The sequence below is a fragment of the Podarcis erhardii genome (assembly GCF_964252035.2).
Source record: "Podarcis erhardii genome assembly, chromosome: 5".
NCBI classification, from domain to species: Eukaryota; Metazoa; Chordata; class Lepidosauria; order Squamata; family Lacertidae; genus Podarcis; species Podarcis erhardii.
Window position 1 is genome coordinate 94,769,289 of NC_138509.1, and position 15,629 is coordinate 94,784,917.

The 15,629-nt window shown below is 40.7% G+C and overlaps 1 protein-coding gene across 1 annotated transcript; it reads right to left on the minus strand.

The window, feature by feature from the left end:
- Positions 1-267: 267 nt before the first annotated feature.
- LOC309342212 (cytochrome P450 2J4-like) lies at positions 268-13,774 on the minus strand. The gene is made up of 9 exons (XM_081862610.1): positions 12,040-13,774; positions 8,787-8,949; positions 7,084-7,233; positions 6,719-6,879; positions 6,155-6,331; positions 5,717-5,858; positions 4,902-5,089; positions 4,214-4,355; positions 268-1,668 (listed from the first exon to the last, which is right to left on the minus strand). The coding sequence occupies exons 1-9, from the start codon at positions 12,205-12,207 to the stop codon at positions 1,481-1,483; spliced, it is 1,479 nt and encodes a 492-aa protein (XP_081718736.1). The 5' UTR covers positions 12,208-13,774; the 3' UTR covers positions 268-1,480.
- Between the last annotated feature and the right edge of the window lie 1,855 nt (positions 13,775-15,629).

Here is a 15,629-nt window from a genome sequence, read left to right on the forward strand (position 1 = left end):
TAACCTCTCTTGCAAGACTCAACTCATTCTGAGCATTAGCTTGCCTGACATTCACCCTGCATCTGTTAGCTACCTGTTTATGCTCCTCCTTTGTGATTTCCCATTTTTTCCATTTCTTATATAGGCAATGATCATTGCACATGTGTTTTACCACAACCTGGAAGTAGCAGTAAAAGGGGGTGGGGTGGGTGTAACGGGGTGGGCTTATTTCAGATTTTAATATTGCACAGCTTGAATTGACTGGATGGATAAAAATTGTCTAGACCCTTCTGTTTGATTCAAAACTTTAATTGTGGAACAAAAAGCAGTAAATGATTCAACCAAATAATTCCATATAATATTTTGTGCCATCCAGCACAGACTCGGCATCTTAGAAATAAAAGATAATTCCAAACAGACCTAAAAGCTGAGGCCTCTCTCTTCCTACAGCTTCCAGTTTGCCTGAGGCTGTGCATCTTACTCTCACAGAGCATAAGAATGACTCAGCCACCACCTTTCCAAGATGGCGAAGTTTTAATTCAATGCCTCTTATGTGATCTAAGGTTAAACACTCATGCGTTAGGTAGCAGAGGACAAGAACAATAGTTAATGATAAACTCATCTAGGCACTCAGAGAGAGCTGTTTCTAGCTTAGTACACTCAAGTGGAATTTCTCCATTTCAGTGTCAATTAAATTATTATACTTAGCAGGGCTTACATCCATTCCACTGTTGCACACAATGACCCAGAATGCAACTCCTGTGCAAATCGAGGGTTGCCTGTACACACCCTTCTGAAATTTCAGCTGATCTGTAAGCTCCTTATGCAGCCAAACCAGTTTCTTTAGATGCCTCCCAATTTTCTTTTTTGCTGGAATTGTCTGCATTTGGGCCTTCAATATTTCACCTTTAGGAAACTCCCATCCATCATGGACCCCTGTCTCCTTGAGTGCTTCTGACCATGGGATCTCACTCAGTAGTTCCCCAAACTGGAGGCTTCTTTCCCATGAAATCCCTTAGTGCATATAAGATAATAATAAAAAAAGTTTATAACTTGTTTTTTAGATTGTGCAGTATTGAGCCCCTGTTCTCAAGCACATCATAGCAAATTATCTATGGTAATAAAACATAAAATAATCTGCCCCACTCCCCTTAATTCCAGTCAACAGCAGGCATTATCCTTTCACATTGTTTAAATTCCAAAGAAAACCTTCATTGTCCCGATCCTCTGCACAACAGCTGATTTGTTTGTAGCATCCTTTCCATATCTTGCCCAAAGAGTATTTTAAAAACTCAGATGTAGCTACAAACCACATAATTAAAGTAGCACCTGAGCAACCAAGGGAAAGCCACAGAATCCGAGAATTCGAGAATTGCAGAGTTGAAAGGGATCTAGTCCAACTTCCTGCAGTACATGTTGGATGAAGAGAAGAAGAACGATGTAGAAATTTATAGCAAGATATAAGACGCTGGAAGTATTATTATTTTTTGCAGTATATGCCTTACGATGAACTGCTGCGGGGAACAGCACAGAGTTTATAAGGACGGGGATGCATTGTCAATGCTGTTACAGGTTCTTTGTTGAGTTTCTTTGCTTCTGGTATGTGGAAGCTGAATGCCCTCAGCAGGCTGGTGAAAAAGATGAACAGCTCAATCCTCGCCATCTGCTCCCCAATACATGCACGGGCTCCTGAAGAGGAAATAAGGAGAAAGTGGGAAGTGAGCAAAACATTTCCCACCAAATCCAACTCTCAGCAACTAGTTTAAAATCTCAGTAAGGAATCTGGGTGGGCCAAGTTTCCTACCTACCACCAAAAGTGGTCTCATGGAAAACCCCACTGCTATAAACCCAATTTTAGCAGTAACTTTAATTTTAACTGTCATATGATTCAAGTGCCACCAATAACTTTCACCAAATGTAGACAGTTGCAAAAGTATAGCTATCCACATGTTCTGCATCCTGAAAACAAATTCAGTAATACTATACTATACATAATATTTTGGGAGAGCATAAGATTTCCCCCCCCTATTTCTCATGAGGCTAATGGAACTTCAGGTATTCTTCCTTAGAGGCAACCAAGTAAGGTATAGGGATACTCTGTCATAGAAGAACTTGGTTTGGGAAAGATGGCATTAAAAATGGGATCATTGTAGTGAGTTCTGCCTCCTGGAATTAGCAGTTTCCTTTTAAATTATTATTATTAAAAAATGCATAGGCTCTCCATTGTTGATCTTCTTCTTAGTCTGTTTTCCCTCAAATATATAAAATCATAGAATCATTAATTCTAGAGTTGGAAGGGACCCTGAGGATCATCTCGTCCAACCCCCTGCAATGCAGAAATATGCAGGGACCAAACCTGCAACCTTGGTGTTATCAGCACCACACTCTAATCAGCTGAGCTATAAGTTTGGGGGCAGAAGGATCCCCTAAACTTTGGATCATTGTAGTAAGCTCTACCTCATGGAGAGCCTGATCCTCCTCATAATTTCTAGGTTTAGTAAATATTAGAATTTAATCAATACTTGGAGTGTTAAGAGAAGGTTCCACACACTGAATATAGCAATGCCAAAAATACTGGTCAAACCGGATTTTTTGTCCTAAGAGATCCCCTGGCAGAAGAGCCATCCTGTAGACCTTTTCATCGAGAAACACCTTTAAGATAAGACCTTTAAGCTGTGCACCAATCATCTCTATGGAGCAGGCATAAGCTATAGATGGGGACTGCTCTTTCTGCTGTTTGCTTAAATTGAATGGGAAAGTGCTGACAGCCTCTTCAGAAACCTCCCATCTTCTACCAGAGCTGGAGCTCGAGGTCCTGTGACTATTCTCAGGCTTTGCTGGGAGGCTGATGATGAAAGTCTGATAGCTCAGTGTGACACACTCCATCAATTGACTCACTAACCAGGAAAAGGAAGAAGATGAAATCACCTGTCCCAGATATATGCAGGGAGAAGAGTTCTGTTCATCTCTTTCCTGCTGCTGAAGAATAGCATTAACAGTCTTCTTGGATTACAGCCTAGATTCAGCAGCTAATTATTTGCATTCTCCCCAGAGTTTTGACAGCTGACAGTAATGCTTCAAAAGTGAAAATGTATCCTAAACAATTCATTTGAAGCCATGTTCTATGACTTTTCTTTACATGGCTTGCCACTGTTCTCAAATTTCAAGGCGGTCTTTGAGCATCTTACTGTTTTCAGTAGGTTTCACAACATGCTGTCTAGAGTTACCCTTAATGTATAGATAGCTTGCCAGTTAACTGGCAACAGAGGTTACATAGAAGTATGTGACTCAACCCTCCCCCCCATGTTTTCCCTTGGGTTGAGAAGGCTACTGTGACCTGTTTCAGAGTCTCTACGTACTTGCAGGTAAAGGTGAAGGGACCCCTGACCATTAGGTCCAGTCGTGACCGACTCTGTGGTTGCGGCGCTCATCTTGCTTTACTGGCCAAGGGAGACTGTGTTTGTCCGCAGACAGCTTCTGGGTCATGACTAAGCTGCTTCTGGCGAACCAGAGCAGCACACCAAAATGTGAGTGGTACCTATTTATCTACTTGCACTTTAACGTGCTTTTGAACTGCTAGATTGGCAGGATCTGGGACTGAGTAATGGGAGCTCACTCCGTTACAGGGATTTGAAACACCAACCTTCTGATCAGCAAGCCCTAGGCTCTGTGGTTTAGACCACAGCGCCCCCCGCGTCCCACGTACTTACAGAAGAAGACACAAATTTGGATTAAATATGCATACACTTTATTCCATATGAAAAGTTGTATTCTCTTTCACAGGTGGGGTGGACAAAGGACTCAGTAATAATGAATGACTCACACACAGGTAATAAAAGACAAAATGCCAGCAGGTGAAGCTTTCCCATATTTGTATATCTATACTAGAAAAAGATTAACCTATTGCATATCTGCCTGCTACACAGCAGTTATTTATTCTTTCTGCCTGCCCTGAGAACTCTGCTCTTTCCAATACCCAACCACATTCACTCAATGGCTAAAAACACTGCAATGTGGGAGTAGGATCGTATCTCACAGAGCAATTGTTTTAACTGCTGCTTGTAATGTTTGCTTCATAGCATCCATTCTACAAGATGAAAGTTCATTTCTGTTGGCTGTGTGCCTGGTACTGAAATGCCACCTATATTTTGTACCCTATCACACCTTCCTGATCAACGCTTGACCTCATTGAAGCAACCCGGTAAACATGGTTATGAATCACTTAATCATTTACCTGCTCCGAATGCCAGAAATTCTTCTCTAGCCACAAAATTTCCATCCTTGTCCAAAAAATGATTTGGATTAAACTCTCTAGGATTCTCCCATTGTTTCGGATCGTAAAGAACAGAGCGCAGATCTGGAATAACAAAGGTTCCCTGCAAGGAAGAAACAAATGACTCAGTCTACATCCAGGCAGGGCATTATTTTGCAAACGGGTTGTTGAGACCCAATTTTTCTGCGTACTCAGTTGGCACAGGCTCATTGCCATTCTGCTGCTTGCTGCCTACACCACTGGTTGAAGGCTAGCAGGAAATATCCACAGTATGTATTTTTATTCCTCCCTCCCCCATTCCCAAGTAGCTTACAAGATTAAACCTCAGATTTCTTGTTCATTTTTCTTTTTAAAAAATACTTTTGCACAATTCTGATTTAACAGAATTGCACCTGGAGGCATGGCTGGGTTATTGTTTTGTTTGTTATTATGTTATGTATTTTTGTGTTTTTACACTGTAAACTGCTGTGATCCTTGGATGGAGGATGGTGTATAAATTTAATAAATAAACAATACATCTCTTAATATAGAAATCAACTTCACCAGGCTCATGTTATCTTCAGTCCACATAATATATAGAGAAGAGATGTGGAGAGAATGTGCACAGTGGACCCAAATGGCTATGAAGCAGAGAAAGCAGAGTCTGTACCTTGGGAATGGGATAACCAAGTATGTTTACATCCTTCACACTCTGCCTAGGTGGCCCAAAAAGCAATATATATTTAGCACGCTGGATCTCATGAATCACTGCATTGGTATAAGGTAGTTTATTACGATCTTGATAGGAGATTGAGTGAGAGGAACCAAAAACATCTTCCATCTCCTTGTAGACTTTATCTGAGGGAAAAGAATATTTACTCACTTGTTCTTACATAACTCCACGAACTCCAAAGAGAATTTCATATAAAGCTTTCTAACCATCTTCATTCAGAGCTAAACAACAGACTATTGGAATGTGAGTAATATTTCTACATGTGCCTTGATTCTCTTCAATAAATCTATGTATGAGAGCTTTGTGGACTTTTGTTGAATACTATCCAGATTGAGAGAGAAGTCTCAGGATGGAATAGTAAGAACGAGTGAGTTCACCCTTCTTTCTAGGCTTGAAGAATTAGACTGAAACTAGATTGCAAAGGAGGAAGGGAGGTTTCTTCCTGCTCTGGGCAGAGCCAATAGAAAGGAAGTATTTTCCAGACTGAGAGAGAAGTCTCAGGATGGAATACAGACCATTTCATTCCTGGATCAGGATGGGCTGTTGCTGTCACTGAACAGGTCTCTCTTACCCTGGGCTCAGACTTTGGTAATAGGGTGCCCTAAACAAGGACAAATCCCGGTGCCCGCTTCCCTCTTGCTTTCTGTTCTGTGCATGTTGTCAAGCGCTCTGTGTCACAGTTTCTCCACCCTTGCCTTGGCACCCTGTGTGGGGAACTGCCCGCACTGCCCTAAATCCGGCACTGCTCTTACCTTGGACTTCTGGATGAATTGCAATAAGGAGCATTGCCCATTTCAGAGTAGAAGCAGTTGTCTCTGTCCCTGCACCAAAAAAATCCAGAATACACTCAGCCAGATTATCTTCATCATATGTAGTATAAGGATCATTCTGGGTCTGTTAAGGATAATAATAAACATTAAATTTATTTTACAACAGACTTAAAGCATTTCACTTTTTGGTGTTCATGAAAATTCTTCAGTATTTTTGTGCAATTTTCTCTTAATATACACATTTTTGTATTCACTATTGCCTAACCTAGTATACACAGCTTGGCAAAGCAATTTCTTCTAATATCAAGCAATTTTGTGTGTTGTTTTAACTAAGATTTGCAATATATTTGCCTACTTTAGCCAAGGGTATGCATTTTTGTGATGAACAGAATTCACATACAGTGAGGATATTGTACCTACTTTCTCAAGCTGAAGTAGATAGAAATCAATGTAGTCCTGTGGCTCAGTCAGGGAATGTTGCTCCCTATGTTTCTCTATCTCCTTCAGCACAATGGAAATTGCCTCATCATAGGCAGAAAATATCTTTTTATGAGTTCCTGGGAGATATTGCATGATCCATGGGAACATTTCATAAAGCTAAAGAGAAGCAAAATCCAAATGTTTATTTATAACTCGAAAAGAATAGTACTAAATATCAGAGGTACTATCTGTCCATGACTGCAAAAAGAACAACTTATGCAAAATACTGGGGGAGAGAAAAGAAATGTCACCCAAGATCTGAGGACCTTGAAAAACGGAAGAATATTCCCACCTACTCCCCGTCTTTAACCCTTACAACAACCCTTGTGAGGAAGGTTAGGCTGAGAAAGAGGGACCAAACAGGTATTTAAAGCTAGGCCTTCTCCATCTATGCCCAACACTCTATCCATGACCAAAACGGTTTTCTGAGTGCTACTGGCCATAGGTTAGGGCATTGAGGAGATCTGTCTGGCTCAATAAGGAAGGGGGGGGGGGAGAACTCACAGCATGGAAAAAGCTGCCTCCAAATTGTAAGCTCATTTCAAGTATCTCCAGCAGTCTCTTAAAGTTTTCATCATCTGTAGATAACTGGTTTCCAAATGTCAAAGCACATATTACACTGGAGATTGACTTAGTGATTGGTACCGATGGATCAAATGGCTGTCCTGCAAAAGAAGTTATTTACTGTCATATTACTGTCAAGCTGATAAATTTCACATTAGGGTTGGAAGGATACTGGAATCTCCAGCAATAATTTGTTCCAGAAGAAAACAAGCAAAATGCATGACATTCCACCCCAACATAGATAGATCAAATAAAGGTTTCAGCAGACTGGAATGTGCCAGCATTATCACCCTTGTATCACATACCCTTTGAATTTGCAAAGACCTCCACAAGACGATGGGCTGCCTCTTCTATTTGGTGCTCCATTCCTTTCTTCCCCAGCCCCAGCTTCCGCATAGTAGCTATACCAAACCGCCTCTGCTGCCTCCACGTGTGACCATTTGAAAATACAATGCCTGAAGCCATCAAGAAACGACAAATTATTGGTCACAAATACTCATGCCCAAAAGATTGTTGGGTTGGTTGCCAGCTTAGAAGAGGCCAAATTAAGTGCTTATGCATGCAAAAAATGCAAGGCTGGTGCTGAACCACAGCAAAACTAGACAAGATGCCTTATAATTACCTCCTTGCCCTTATGTCTAGTAAAACTAGGAACTATTATAGCTGGGGTCAGCAAACTTTTTCAGCAGGGGGGCGGTCCACTGTCCCTCAGACCTTGTGGGGGATTGGACTATATTTTGGGGGGAAATAATGAACGAATTCCTATGCCCCACAAATAACCCAGAGATGCATTTTAAATAAAAGGACACATTCTACTCATGTAAAAACATGCTGATTCCTGGACCGTCCACAGGCTGGATTTAGACGACTTTTGGGCCAGATTTGGCCCCCAGGCCTTAGTTTGCCTACCCATGTATTATAGCATCTTATTTGACTGGGCATACAGAGAAAGAGGACACCGTATCAGAACTAATTTCAAGTACTCTTCTGTCTGGTGTGTAAGAGGCACTTAGTCATCACCCAAGGTGTCCAGCTGTAGCAGTTGACGCTCTTTGTTATTATTTTTAAGTAACTGGTAATTATTCATTATAGAAGGGTTACAGATAAATCCGTAGAAGATTGGGTTTTGTTGATTACCGGTAGTTATTAGAATTGTGACTTCTTAACATGGGGTACCTTCATGCTCATTGTACCAGCTCCCTTAAATTCTAACATTTTAAAATATTACTTAAATGTTGTTAAGTGGTCGACTTTATACACCATTTCCCACTTTCTTTTTAATACTAATGCTCAGTTAAAGTGTTTAATGTTAGAGTATAAAGGGACTGAAGGGGGCAAAAAAGTCTAATAGTGGATTATTGCTGCAGCTCCTGATGATAACAGGTTCTAAATTTAGCTCCATAATGGTTGTACTCTACAGTAACAAGAGCCTGCTGGCTCATCCTCCTGTCATAGTGGCCAACAAGATGCTCGCTGGAAGCTCACAAGCAGGACCTGAGTTCAACACTACGTTCTCCTTCTCTTGTTTCCAGCAATTGGAATTCAGAAGCATACTTCCTCTGATTGTGGGGAAAGAGCTTCGCCATAGTGGCTAGTGGCCATGAATAGCTTTATCCTCCCTGAAAGTTGTCTAGGCTAGGGCTGCCATACTGAGATTTCAAAGGTGGAAGTGACATCCAGGGGGAAAGGCGGTGGTTAGTCCTGGATCTTTGGTAAGTTAACTGAAGATTTGTGTTTTTGTAAAAAAAAACCACCCCCCGAAGCTCAACAATTTTGGGGTCTTCCTAATTTGGGGGATCTTTCAGGGTGTCCTGGTTTTTACTTTGTGAAATATGGCAACCATATCTAAGCATCTTCCACAGCTCTCCAACTTGCTTTCAGTAGTTGAATTCAATAGTTTAATTTTTGCACTGTGTGAAGTACTTTTGTTTGTCTGCCCTCAATCTTCCAACTCTTATGAGTTCCCTGGGGGGAAGACAAGTAAAACATCTTATTATCCACAACTTACCCCTTCCTTTTAATGTTGTTCTAAGGAAAGGGGTCACCGGTCGGTCAACAAAATCTTCCTCATGGTTGATCAGGGCTTCTTTCACAGCTTCGAAGCCAGACAGTACTACGACAGGTAGAAGTCCTATTCGTATAGTGTAAACGTTTCCATATTGCTTTGCCATCTGCCATTGGGATCAAAGTGGAGGCGAGAAGCAATCATATGGAGGAGGCGATTTCAAGTTAGTATGTGACCTACACCCTTCTTCAACTTCTGGCAGGGTGGAGCTCTCCACTCCCTTTTAAACATAAGCTACTATTTTAAAGTAACCACTTACATTTCTTCATTCAATAATCATGTAATAACTAAGCATACACAACTTTGTTAACAAGAGCACCTGTATCTTACTAATGCCTTACCATGCCATGGAAAAAAAGGGAAGTCTCTGTTACGGCGGGGGGGGGGGGGGAGGGGGGAACCTCTGAGAAAGTGAAGGACAAAGCATATTGCAAGATAAGAGAGATATAATATGGAAAGAGGGTTACAGTCTTAAGTCCACAGTTTGGGAGGGCTATTAAACACCCATTTGTTTTATCTGGCCTTCCCTTGACTAGTTTGTGTCCTGTTTGCTGGACTGGAGCTGGGGTAGAATGTATTATTTTGGATTTTTAAAAAAATATTTACTTTGTATAATTGTAGCCTTTTTTCATGTGCGCTGCTGTGGGTGGGCTTTGCCCCCCAAAGCAACATAGAACTGTTTGGTTTTTTAAAAAAGGTTTTTTAATTGTTTTTCAAATTACTTTAGAACCACAAAGACAGATGAACAGTAACAAAACAAAACAAAAATTATACTGTATCCAGCTAAATGCAGGGCATACAAAGCCTAAACATATTAAATGATACCACCCAATCTAAGATCAAAACATCCATATTTCTCTAGATACAGGATAGATACTTGTAAATCTGAAACTATGATACATGAAATAAAATGACCAGAATCTTCCTGTCCCTTAGAGACCCCTAATGTATGGAGTCTTTAGGACAGGCATGTCCAAAGTCCACTTTAGGTGCTTAATCCGGCCCTCCGGTCAGTTTAATCCAACCCCCTGTGGCAGTTTATTTGGGTAAAATCCTAAAAAACCTCAACACCTTGAATCCTAAAAAAAGCTCAACAACTTTGGTCGGCCCACACAGCCCTTCACTTCATCAAGTCTGGCCCTTTTTGACCCCACAGCTTTAGGATATATAGTTTATTTACACATATATACAGCTTGAGCCTATGGTGGAGGGGCTCACAGCATTAACACCCCAAAAGGGCCTTGCTCCCCCCCCCCCATAGCCACAGTCTTGTATTCAAACAGAAATCAAGCATCGCTCTGTCTCTCTGGCTTCCCAGCCTGCTGCTTCTAGCTTCTAGCTCACATCACTCCACTCTCAGTCAGTGAGGGAGGCCCACGCATTTCCCACTGGTGTGGAGCCACTTCCTTTGTTCCCTTAATGGCTATCACCTCACCAGGAATTTTAATCCTTGCTTATATTTTAATACTTCCTTGATCCAGGGATTAGAAGGGTCTCTTGCATTCTTGCATACAGCCTACTGCCTGCCGCCCAGCTCATAACAAGATACTTGGTTGAGTCTGAAGTGAAAAGAAGGTTGCCATTACTTTGCACTTTGTACATGGCTCAGAAACTTGGTGCAGAACACTCCTGTCTCAGCAGTGTCTACACTGGCTTGGTCATGTCTACAGAATGGAAGATGGCAAGATCCCCAAGTACATGCTCTGCGGAGAGCTGGCTTTAGGTACCAGGCCCAGGGGCAGACCAACACTGTACTAGTAAAATGTCTGCAGACCTGACATGAAGGCTGCCATGTGGAAATCCCTTGCAGATGACCACAGTGCCAGGAAACGATCAAATAGGTTGTGTATCCACAGCAGTGACCAGAGGAGGAATGACCTCTGGGAGGAATGCAGAGAGAAGAAACGCCCTGGTGCATCTGCAGCCGCACACCTTCATCTGCCCCAGCTGCAACAAAGCATGTCTCTCCCATATCGGCCTCTACAGCCACAGAAGGTGTTGCAACTTTCCAACAGTTTAACTTTACCTCCAAAGGAGCACCGCCTTTAGAGAGGTGTGAGATGCATGTCTTTGATAAAAAGCTGTGACTCGTAGAGTCTATACACCTTCTGAGTCACTGCTTGTTGTGCTCCTTGATGACTGATTTGGAAATGCTGGTTCAGTGGCATATTGTTCATTGACTGGGGATTTTAGGTCAACTTGCTGGAGATTTTGGATAATTTTGTAGTTGAAGCAGTTTCAGTATTAGAGACTGATAAACTGATATGGGCTGATGCCTTATTGGTACTTACCATCCAGCTATCCCAGCTGAGCTGCGAGAGCCACAGTTTTCAAACCTCTGTCATACAGAAAACCCCGCCTTCCAGGGCTGGCTCTGCGTAAAGTTTAGGGTCTCCTTTGCTACTATGCTCACAGGCAAACTGGAGCTGAGCTAGTCATTTTATGATTGTAAAATAAAAATAATCATTACTGTTGGAGTTATAGGCAAGCAGAAGATTTTTGTTTATTGAGTAAATGATATGAAAACTGACCGATAATAATTGTGCATATAAATTTACTATAAGATACGTAAAATCAATAAAAACTATCAGTACTTTTATTGAACAGTAGACTAAACAAGTCACTAAGTTTTCTTTCTCCTAAGCATACAATCTTATAGCCAAGAGTCTTTTGACATCTTAAACTGTCAACATCATAATAATAATAATAATAATAATAATAATAATAATAATAATAATAATTTATGTATATCTTTCTGGGTTGCCCCAGCCACTCTGAGCAGCTTCCAGCAAATTATAAAACCACAGTAAAACATCACACATGAAAAACTTCCCTAAGCAGGGCTGCCTTCAGATGTCTTCTAAAAGTCAGATAGTTTTTATGTCCTTGACATCTGGTGGGAGGGTGTTCCACAGGGCGGGTGCAACTACCAAGGAGGCCCTCAGCATAAGCTTAATGAAGTTGTGAGTGTTTAAAGGCTCCGCAAATCTCCGTGTTATTTTAGCTGCAAATGGGTTAACATAGCTCCCCATCTGGCAATTGTTGCTTTACATTCCTACTTATTTTAGATTTCACACCTTGAAATGATTTATCACTGGATAATTTCTTCCAGTTACCAGTGGAAGAAAACAATTCACAATTCACATTGTGGGTTTTATTAATTAATTAAGCAGATCAATTAATTAGAAAGATGTACCTCAATGAAAGCATCTGAAGAAAGTCTGATCCCAAACCGCCACAGGCTTCCAATGAGAGGAAGTGGAAGAGGCCCTGGAGGATAGCGTCTAAGTGACAAGAGCTGTCTCAGATAGCTCAGAACTGGGCATGGAATCTTCTTAATCCAGTCTATCATTGTTTCCAACATCCTCCTGCCTTTTCTTTCTGTATCTTTGTATCTGTCCAGCACACCTGTGAGAGGTGAATGCTCTTTTCTCCTGTGGCTTTTTGGCTCTCTCAGAGATGTTGCATTCTGTCTTCGTTTCTCTTCTCACTGCCTTTTAAATACTATAATTAACATATTAGTAAGCAGCAAGGCCTCTTGCACATCTAATAAGTTTCAGAATGGGATCAGATAGGCATGTATTATTTCAGCACGTGTGGTTACTTCTAGACCTATTTATTAATTACTGTAGTCACCTTGATTTGTTTGTGCAAAGTTTGTGGGGAGGTTATAATATAACATAGGAAAGAACTGGTCTCCCACTCTTTTTAGTACCTTTTCCTGTCACTGTTATTACTGCAAAAAGAAAAAGTGAAAAAGAAAGAAAAAATGAATCAAATTTCTCTCACAAATAAGCGACAATCTGGAAACGTTCTTAGTTGCTTCTGTTGGAAAGAGATTTCCATATCAAGCCAACCAGGTGATATAGATAATGGTGGTGACCACATTTATTCTGAATACAAACTTAACAACTCTTCATTAAATATATGTACACAAAAGCTGTCCTTTTATTTTTACACAATCTTTGGCTTTGCCTCCCCACAGTCTCTGCGATGATGAAAATTCCACAAGGTATGTTGGATATTCTGGCTTTGCCAACTAACTTCTATGAATGGGTACTTGATTCCTCATTGAAAACTCCACGAAAACTGATGTGTATTTTTGCACATGGCATCCATATTGAAACCTTCAGTTTGTAAATGTATGTATAACACTGATTGTTGTTTCATAGTGTAGATTCCATTTTTATGCCCTGCTTGGTGAATGGGTCAATCTACTTTCTGTCTATATCACTTCTTTTCATATGTGCTCAGGATAAGTCTTCTGTCCCACTACATTTTTTAAAAAAGGGAAGTCTGAGCGGAAATTCATATTGTTAAAATGCATGTATTTAAACATATTTTCCTCTCAATGTTCACATTTCTAAAATAAAAAATTCCTTCCAGTAGCACCTTAGAGACCAACTAAGTTTGTTCTTGGCATGAGCTTTCGTGTGCATGTACACTTCTTCAGATACACGGAATCAGAAGTCACCAGACCCTTATATATAGTGAGAGGGTGGAGAGGGGTATTACTCAAAAGGGTGGTGGGAATGGGTGATTGGCTGATAGGTGTGGTAAACCTGTTGACGACTGTTAACGACTGCAATTGGAATTACAGGAAAAAGCAAGGGGTAACATTTCTAAAGTTACTTTATTCTTAAATACATTTCAGAATACTTATATCAGTTTATTTTTGAGCTGAAAACAACAATGCAAAGTTAAAGAAGTGTGAAATCAGAAGGATAATTGTCTTATGATTTACACATTAGTCTAGGAGGATTATCCTGAGCTTTTGTTTGTCCTTCTTACCTGTCAGGTATTTAGTTGGGAGCAACCACCTAGAGGCATAAGCCAAAGGGTGAGAAACAAAAGATAACCTGTCACCCAAGAAATCCAGGTTATCCCTAAATCAGCCTTTCGTCCCAGGATGCTGGTGGACTACAACTCCCATCTTCTTCTTCTTTTTATATAATATTTATTCTGGTTTTAAAAATTACAAAAGAAAACACTAGATTAAGCAAGAAAAAACGAGACCATGAATACAGACAAGCAAAAATAAAAATAAAAATAAAAAACCCAGAAAAATACAAGCAATTAAGAAGAAAAAAGAAAAGGAAAAAACAACAAATCAAACCTTCCCATAACTTATTTTCCATTTGCTTATTTCCTTGACCTCCTCACACCTCCCTTTTTTGTATTCTAGTTCAATTAGATATTTCAGCAAATCCTTTCCATCTTTGTTTTTATCCCAATAATTTATCTTAATATACTGTAATGTTACACTCTCTTCTTTCACCATAATTTATCTTAATATACTGTAATTGTACATTCTCTTCTTTCACCAATTAACAAACCATTTTTACTTTATTTAATCTTATTTCTCATTAAAATTAATATATTTGAGCTTGATCTCTTAAAAACATTTCTCCTAGGGTCATAAAATTTCATTCCATGATTTTTCCATCCCTCATTAAGTTCTTAAAGTCTCCTTATAAACACTTTAAATTCCCAGTCTTCTTCCACCGTCTCCTCTCCCTGGTCTCGGCCCCTGCCGTCACTTCCATCAACCCCCAACAGTCCATCAACCTGGAGATCTTATATCTGAGGCTCTTAACTCTTCTTCACGTCCCTTCTGCCGGTCTTCTTGATGATCTTTGATACTAACAAGCAGATCTCGGGGATGCTCCAACCCAACAATACTTTTATTCCTTCTTAATAAGTCAGCCAGGTCTCCATGGTTAAAACTAGGGCCCATAAAGCATTCCAAATCTTGCTTTGCAATTCCTCCAAATCCAAAGACCCCAAAGGCTCCAATCTTCTCCTGGCCCAAGTCCATATCCCAAAAGTCAATTGATCCCTGAATAAGGGAATCTCTCCAACTTTCCATTTCCAGATCAGGCCAGGCTCCCATCTTCATAATCTGGCTTTTTCTAGTTACAGTCATATAGGGCCTCAACTTGTAATCCTCCATTTGCATCTGTAAGGTTGAGGCTCCCCCTTGTATTGCTTTATATTCAGCAACAACAACTTTCTCCTTCTCCGATTCATCCATTTGTTCAATTAGAATAGATTCCTGTGCCAGATCAATTTCTGTGCTGATGCCCACTTTTGTTCCCAAGATATCAATATTAGTAGCCATGACATCTATCTGTTTATGCAGCTTTCCCAACAGATAAATTGTCTTATTCAATACAGACACTACATCTTCCTTAGTCGACATTCTTGAGATGTACAAGGTCAAATCTGGTTTCCCACAATCTTTATCTTAAAGCCAAATTCTCCAGCTGCACTTTTGTAACAATGTCCCAAAACTCCCTCTAGAGGAAGACAGGCTCCATTTGTATCAATCCTTTCCAGCACAATTCCAAAAGTAAAATAGTAACAGTTTTCAGTTACCTTTTCTTCTTTTTAAGCGCAGAAGCGGACGATGGAAACAATGTCTTTCTTTTATGGCTAGCTGTCAAATTTATCCTGTTCACCGTCAAAGGACTTTTTGCAAACCATTCCCAGGTTCAGAGATGCGGTGATTCAGTTTTTGATTTTTCACTTTCTCCTGCAGAATCACTTGGTTTCCCCGCGAGTGGGGGAGGCGCAAAAGGTGCCAGCCGAATCCCAGGTTCACAAGCTTCTTCCGCCTGTGATTTCAATGGGTCTCCGCCTTCGCCGTGGCGGTCAGCCCCTGTTTTTCATGGAGCAAGTTCCTCCCGAACGGAGGAGCTCCGCCATTGCCGGAGGCGCCAACCCGGAAGTCCTACAACTCCCATCTTCCCTGAACACAGGTTCTGCTGGCTGGGGATGACTGGA

Bases quoted from the DNA above. Each gene is read 5' to 3' on its own strand.
- LOC309342212 (XM_081862610.1), bottom strand. From the start codon at position 12,207: ATGTTGGAAACAATGATAGACTGGATTAAGAAGATTCCATGCCCAGTT. The intron at 6,880-7,083 runs GTATGTGATACA...CTTCTTTTGCAG, and splicing joins GGTCTTTGCAAATTCAAAGG to GACAGCCATTTGATCCATCG. The intron at 5,090-5,716 runs GTAAGAGCAGTG...CTTTTCCCTCAG, and splicing joins AATTCATCCAGAAGTCCAAG to ATAAAGTCTACAAGGAGATG.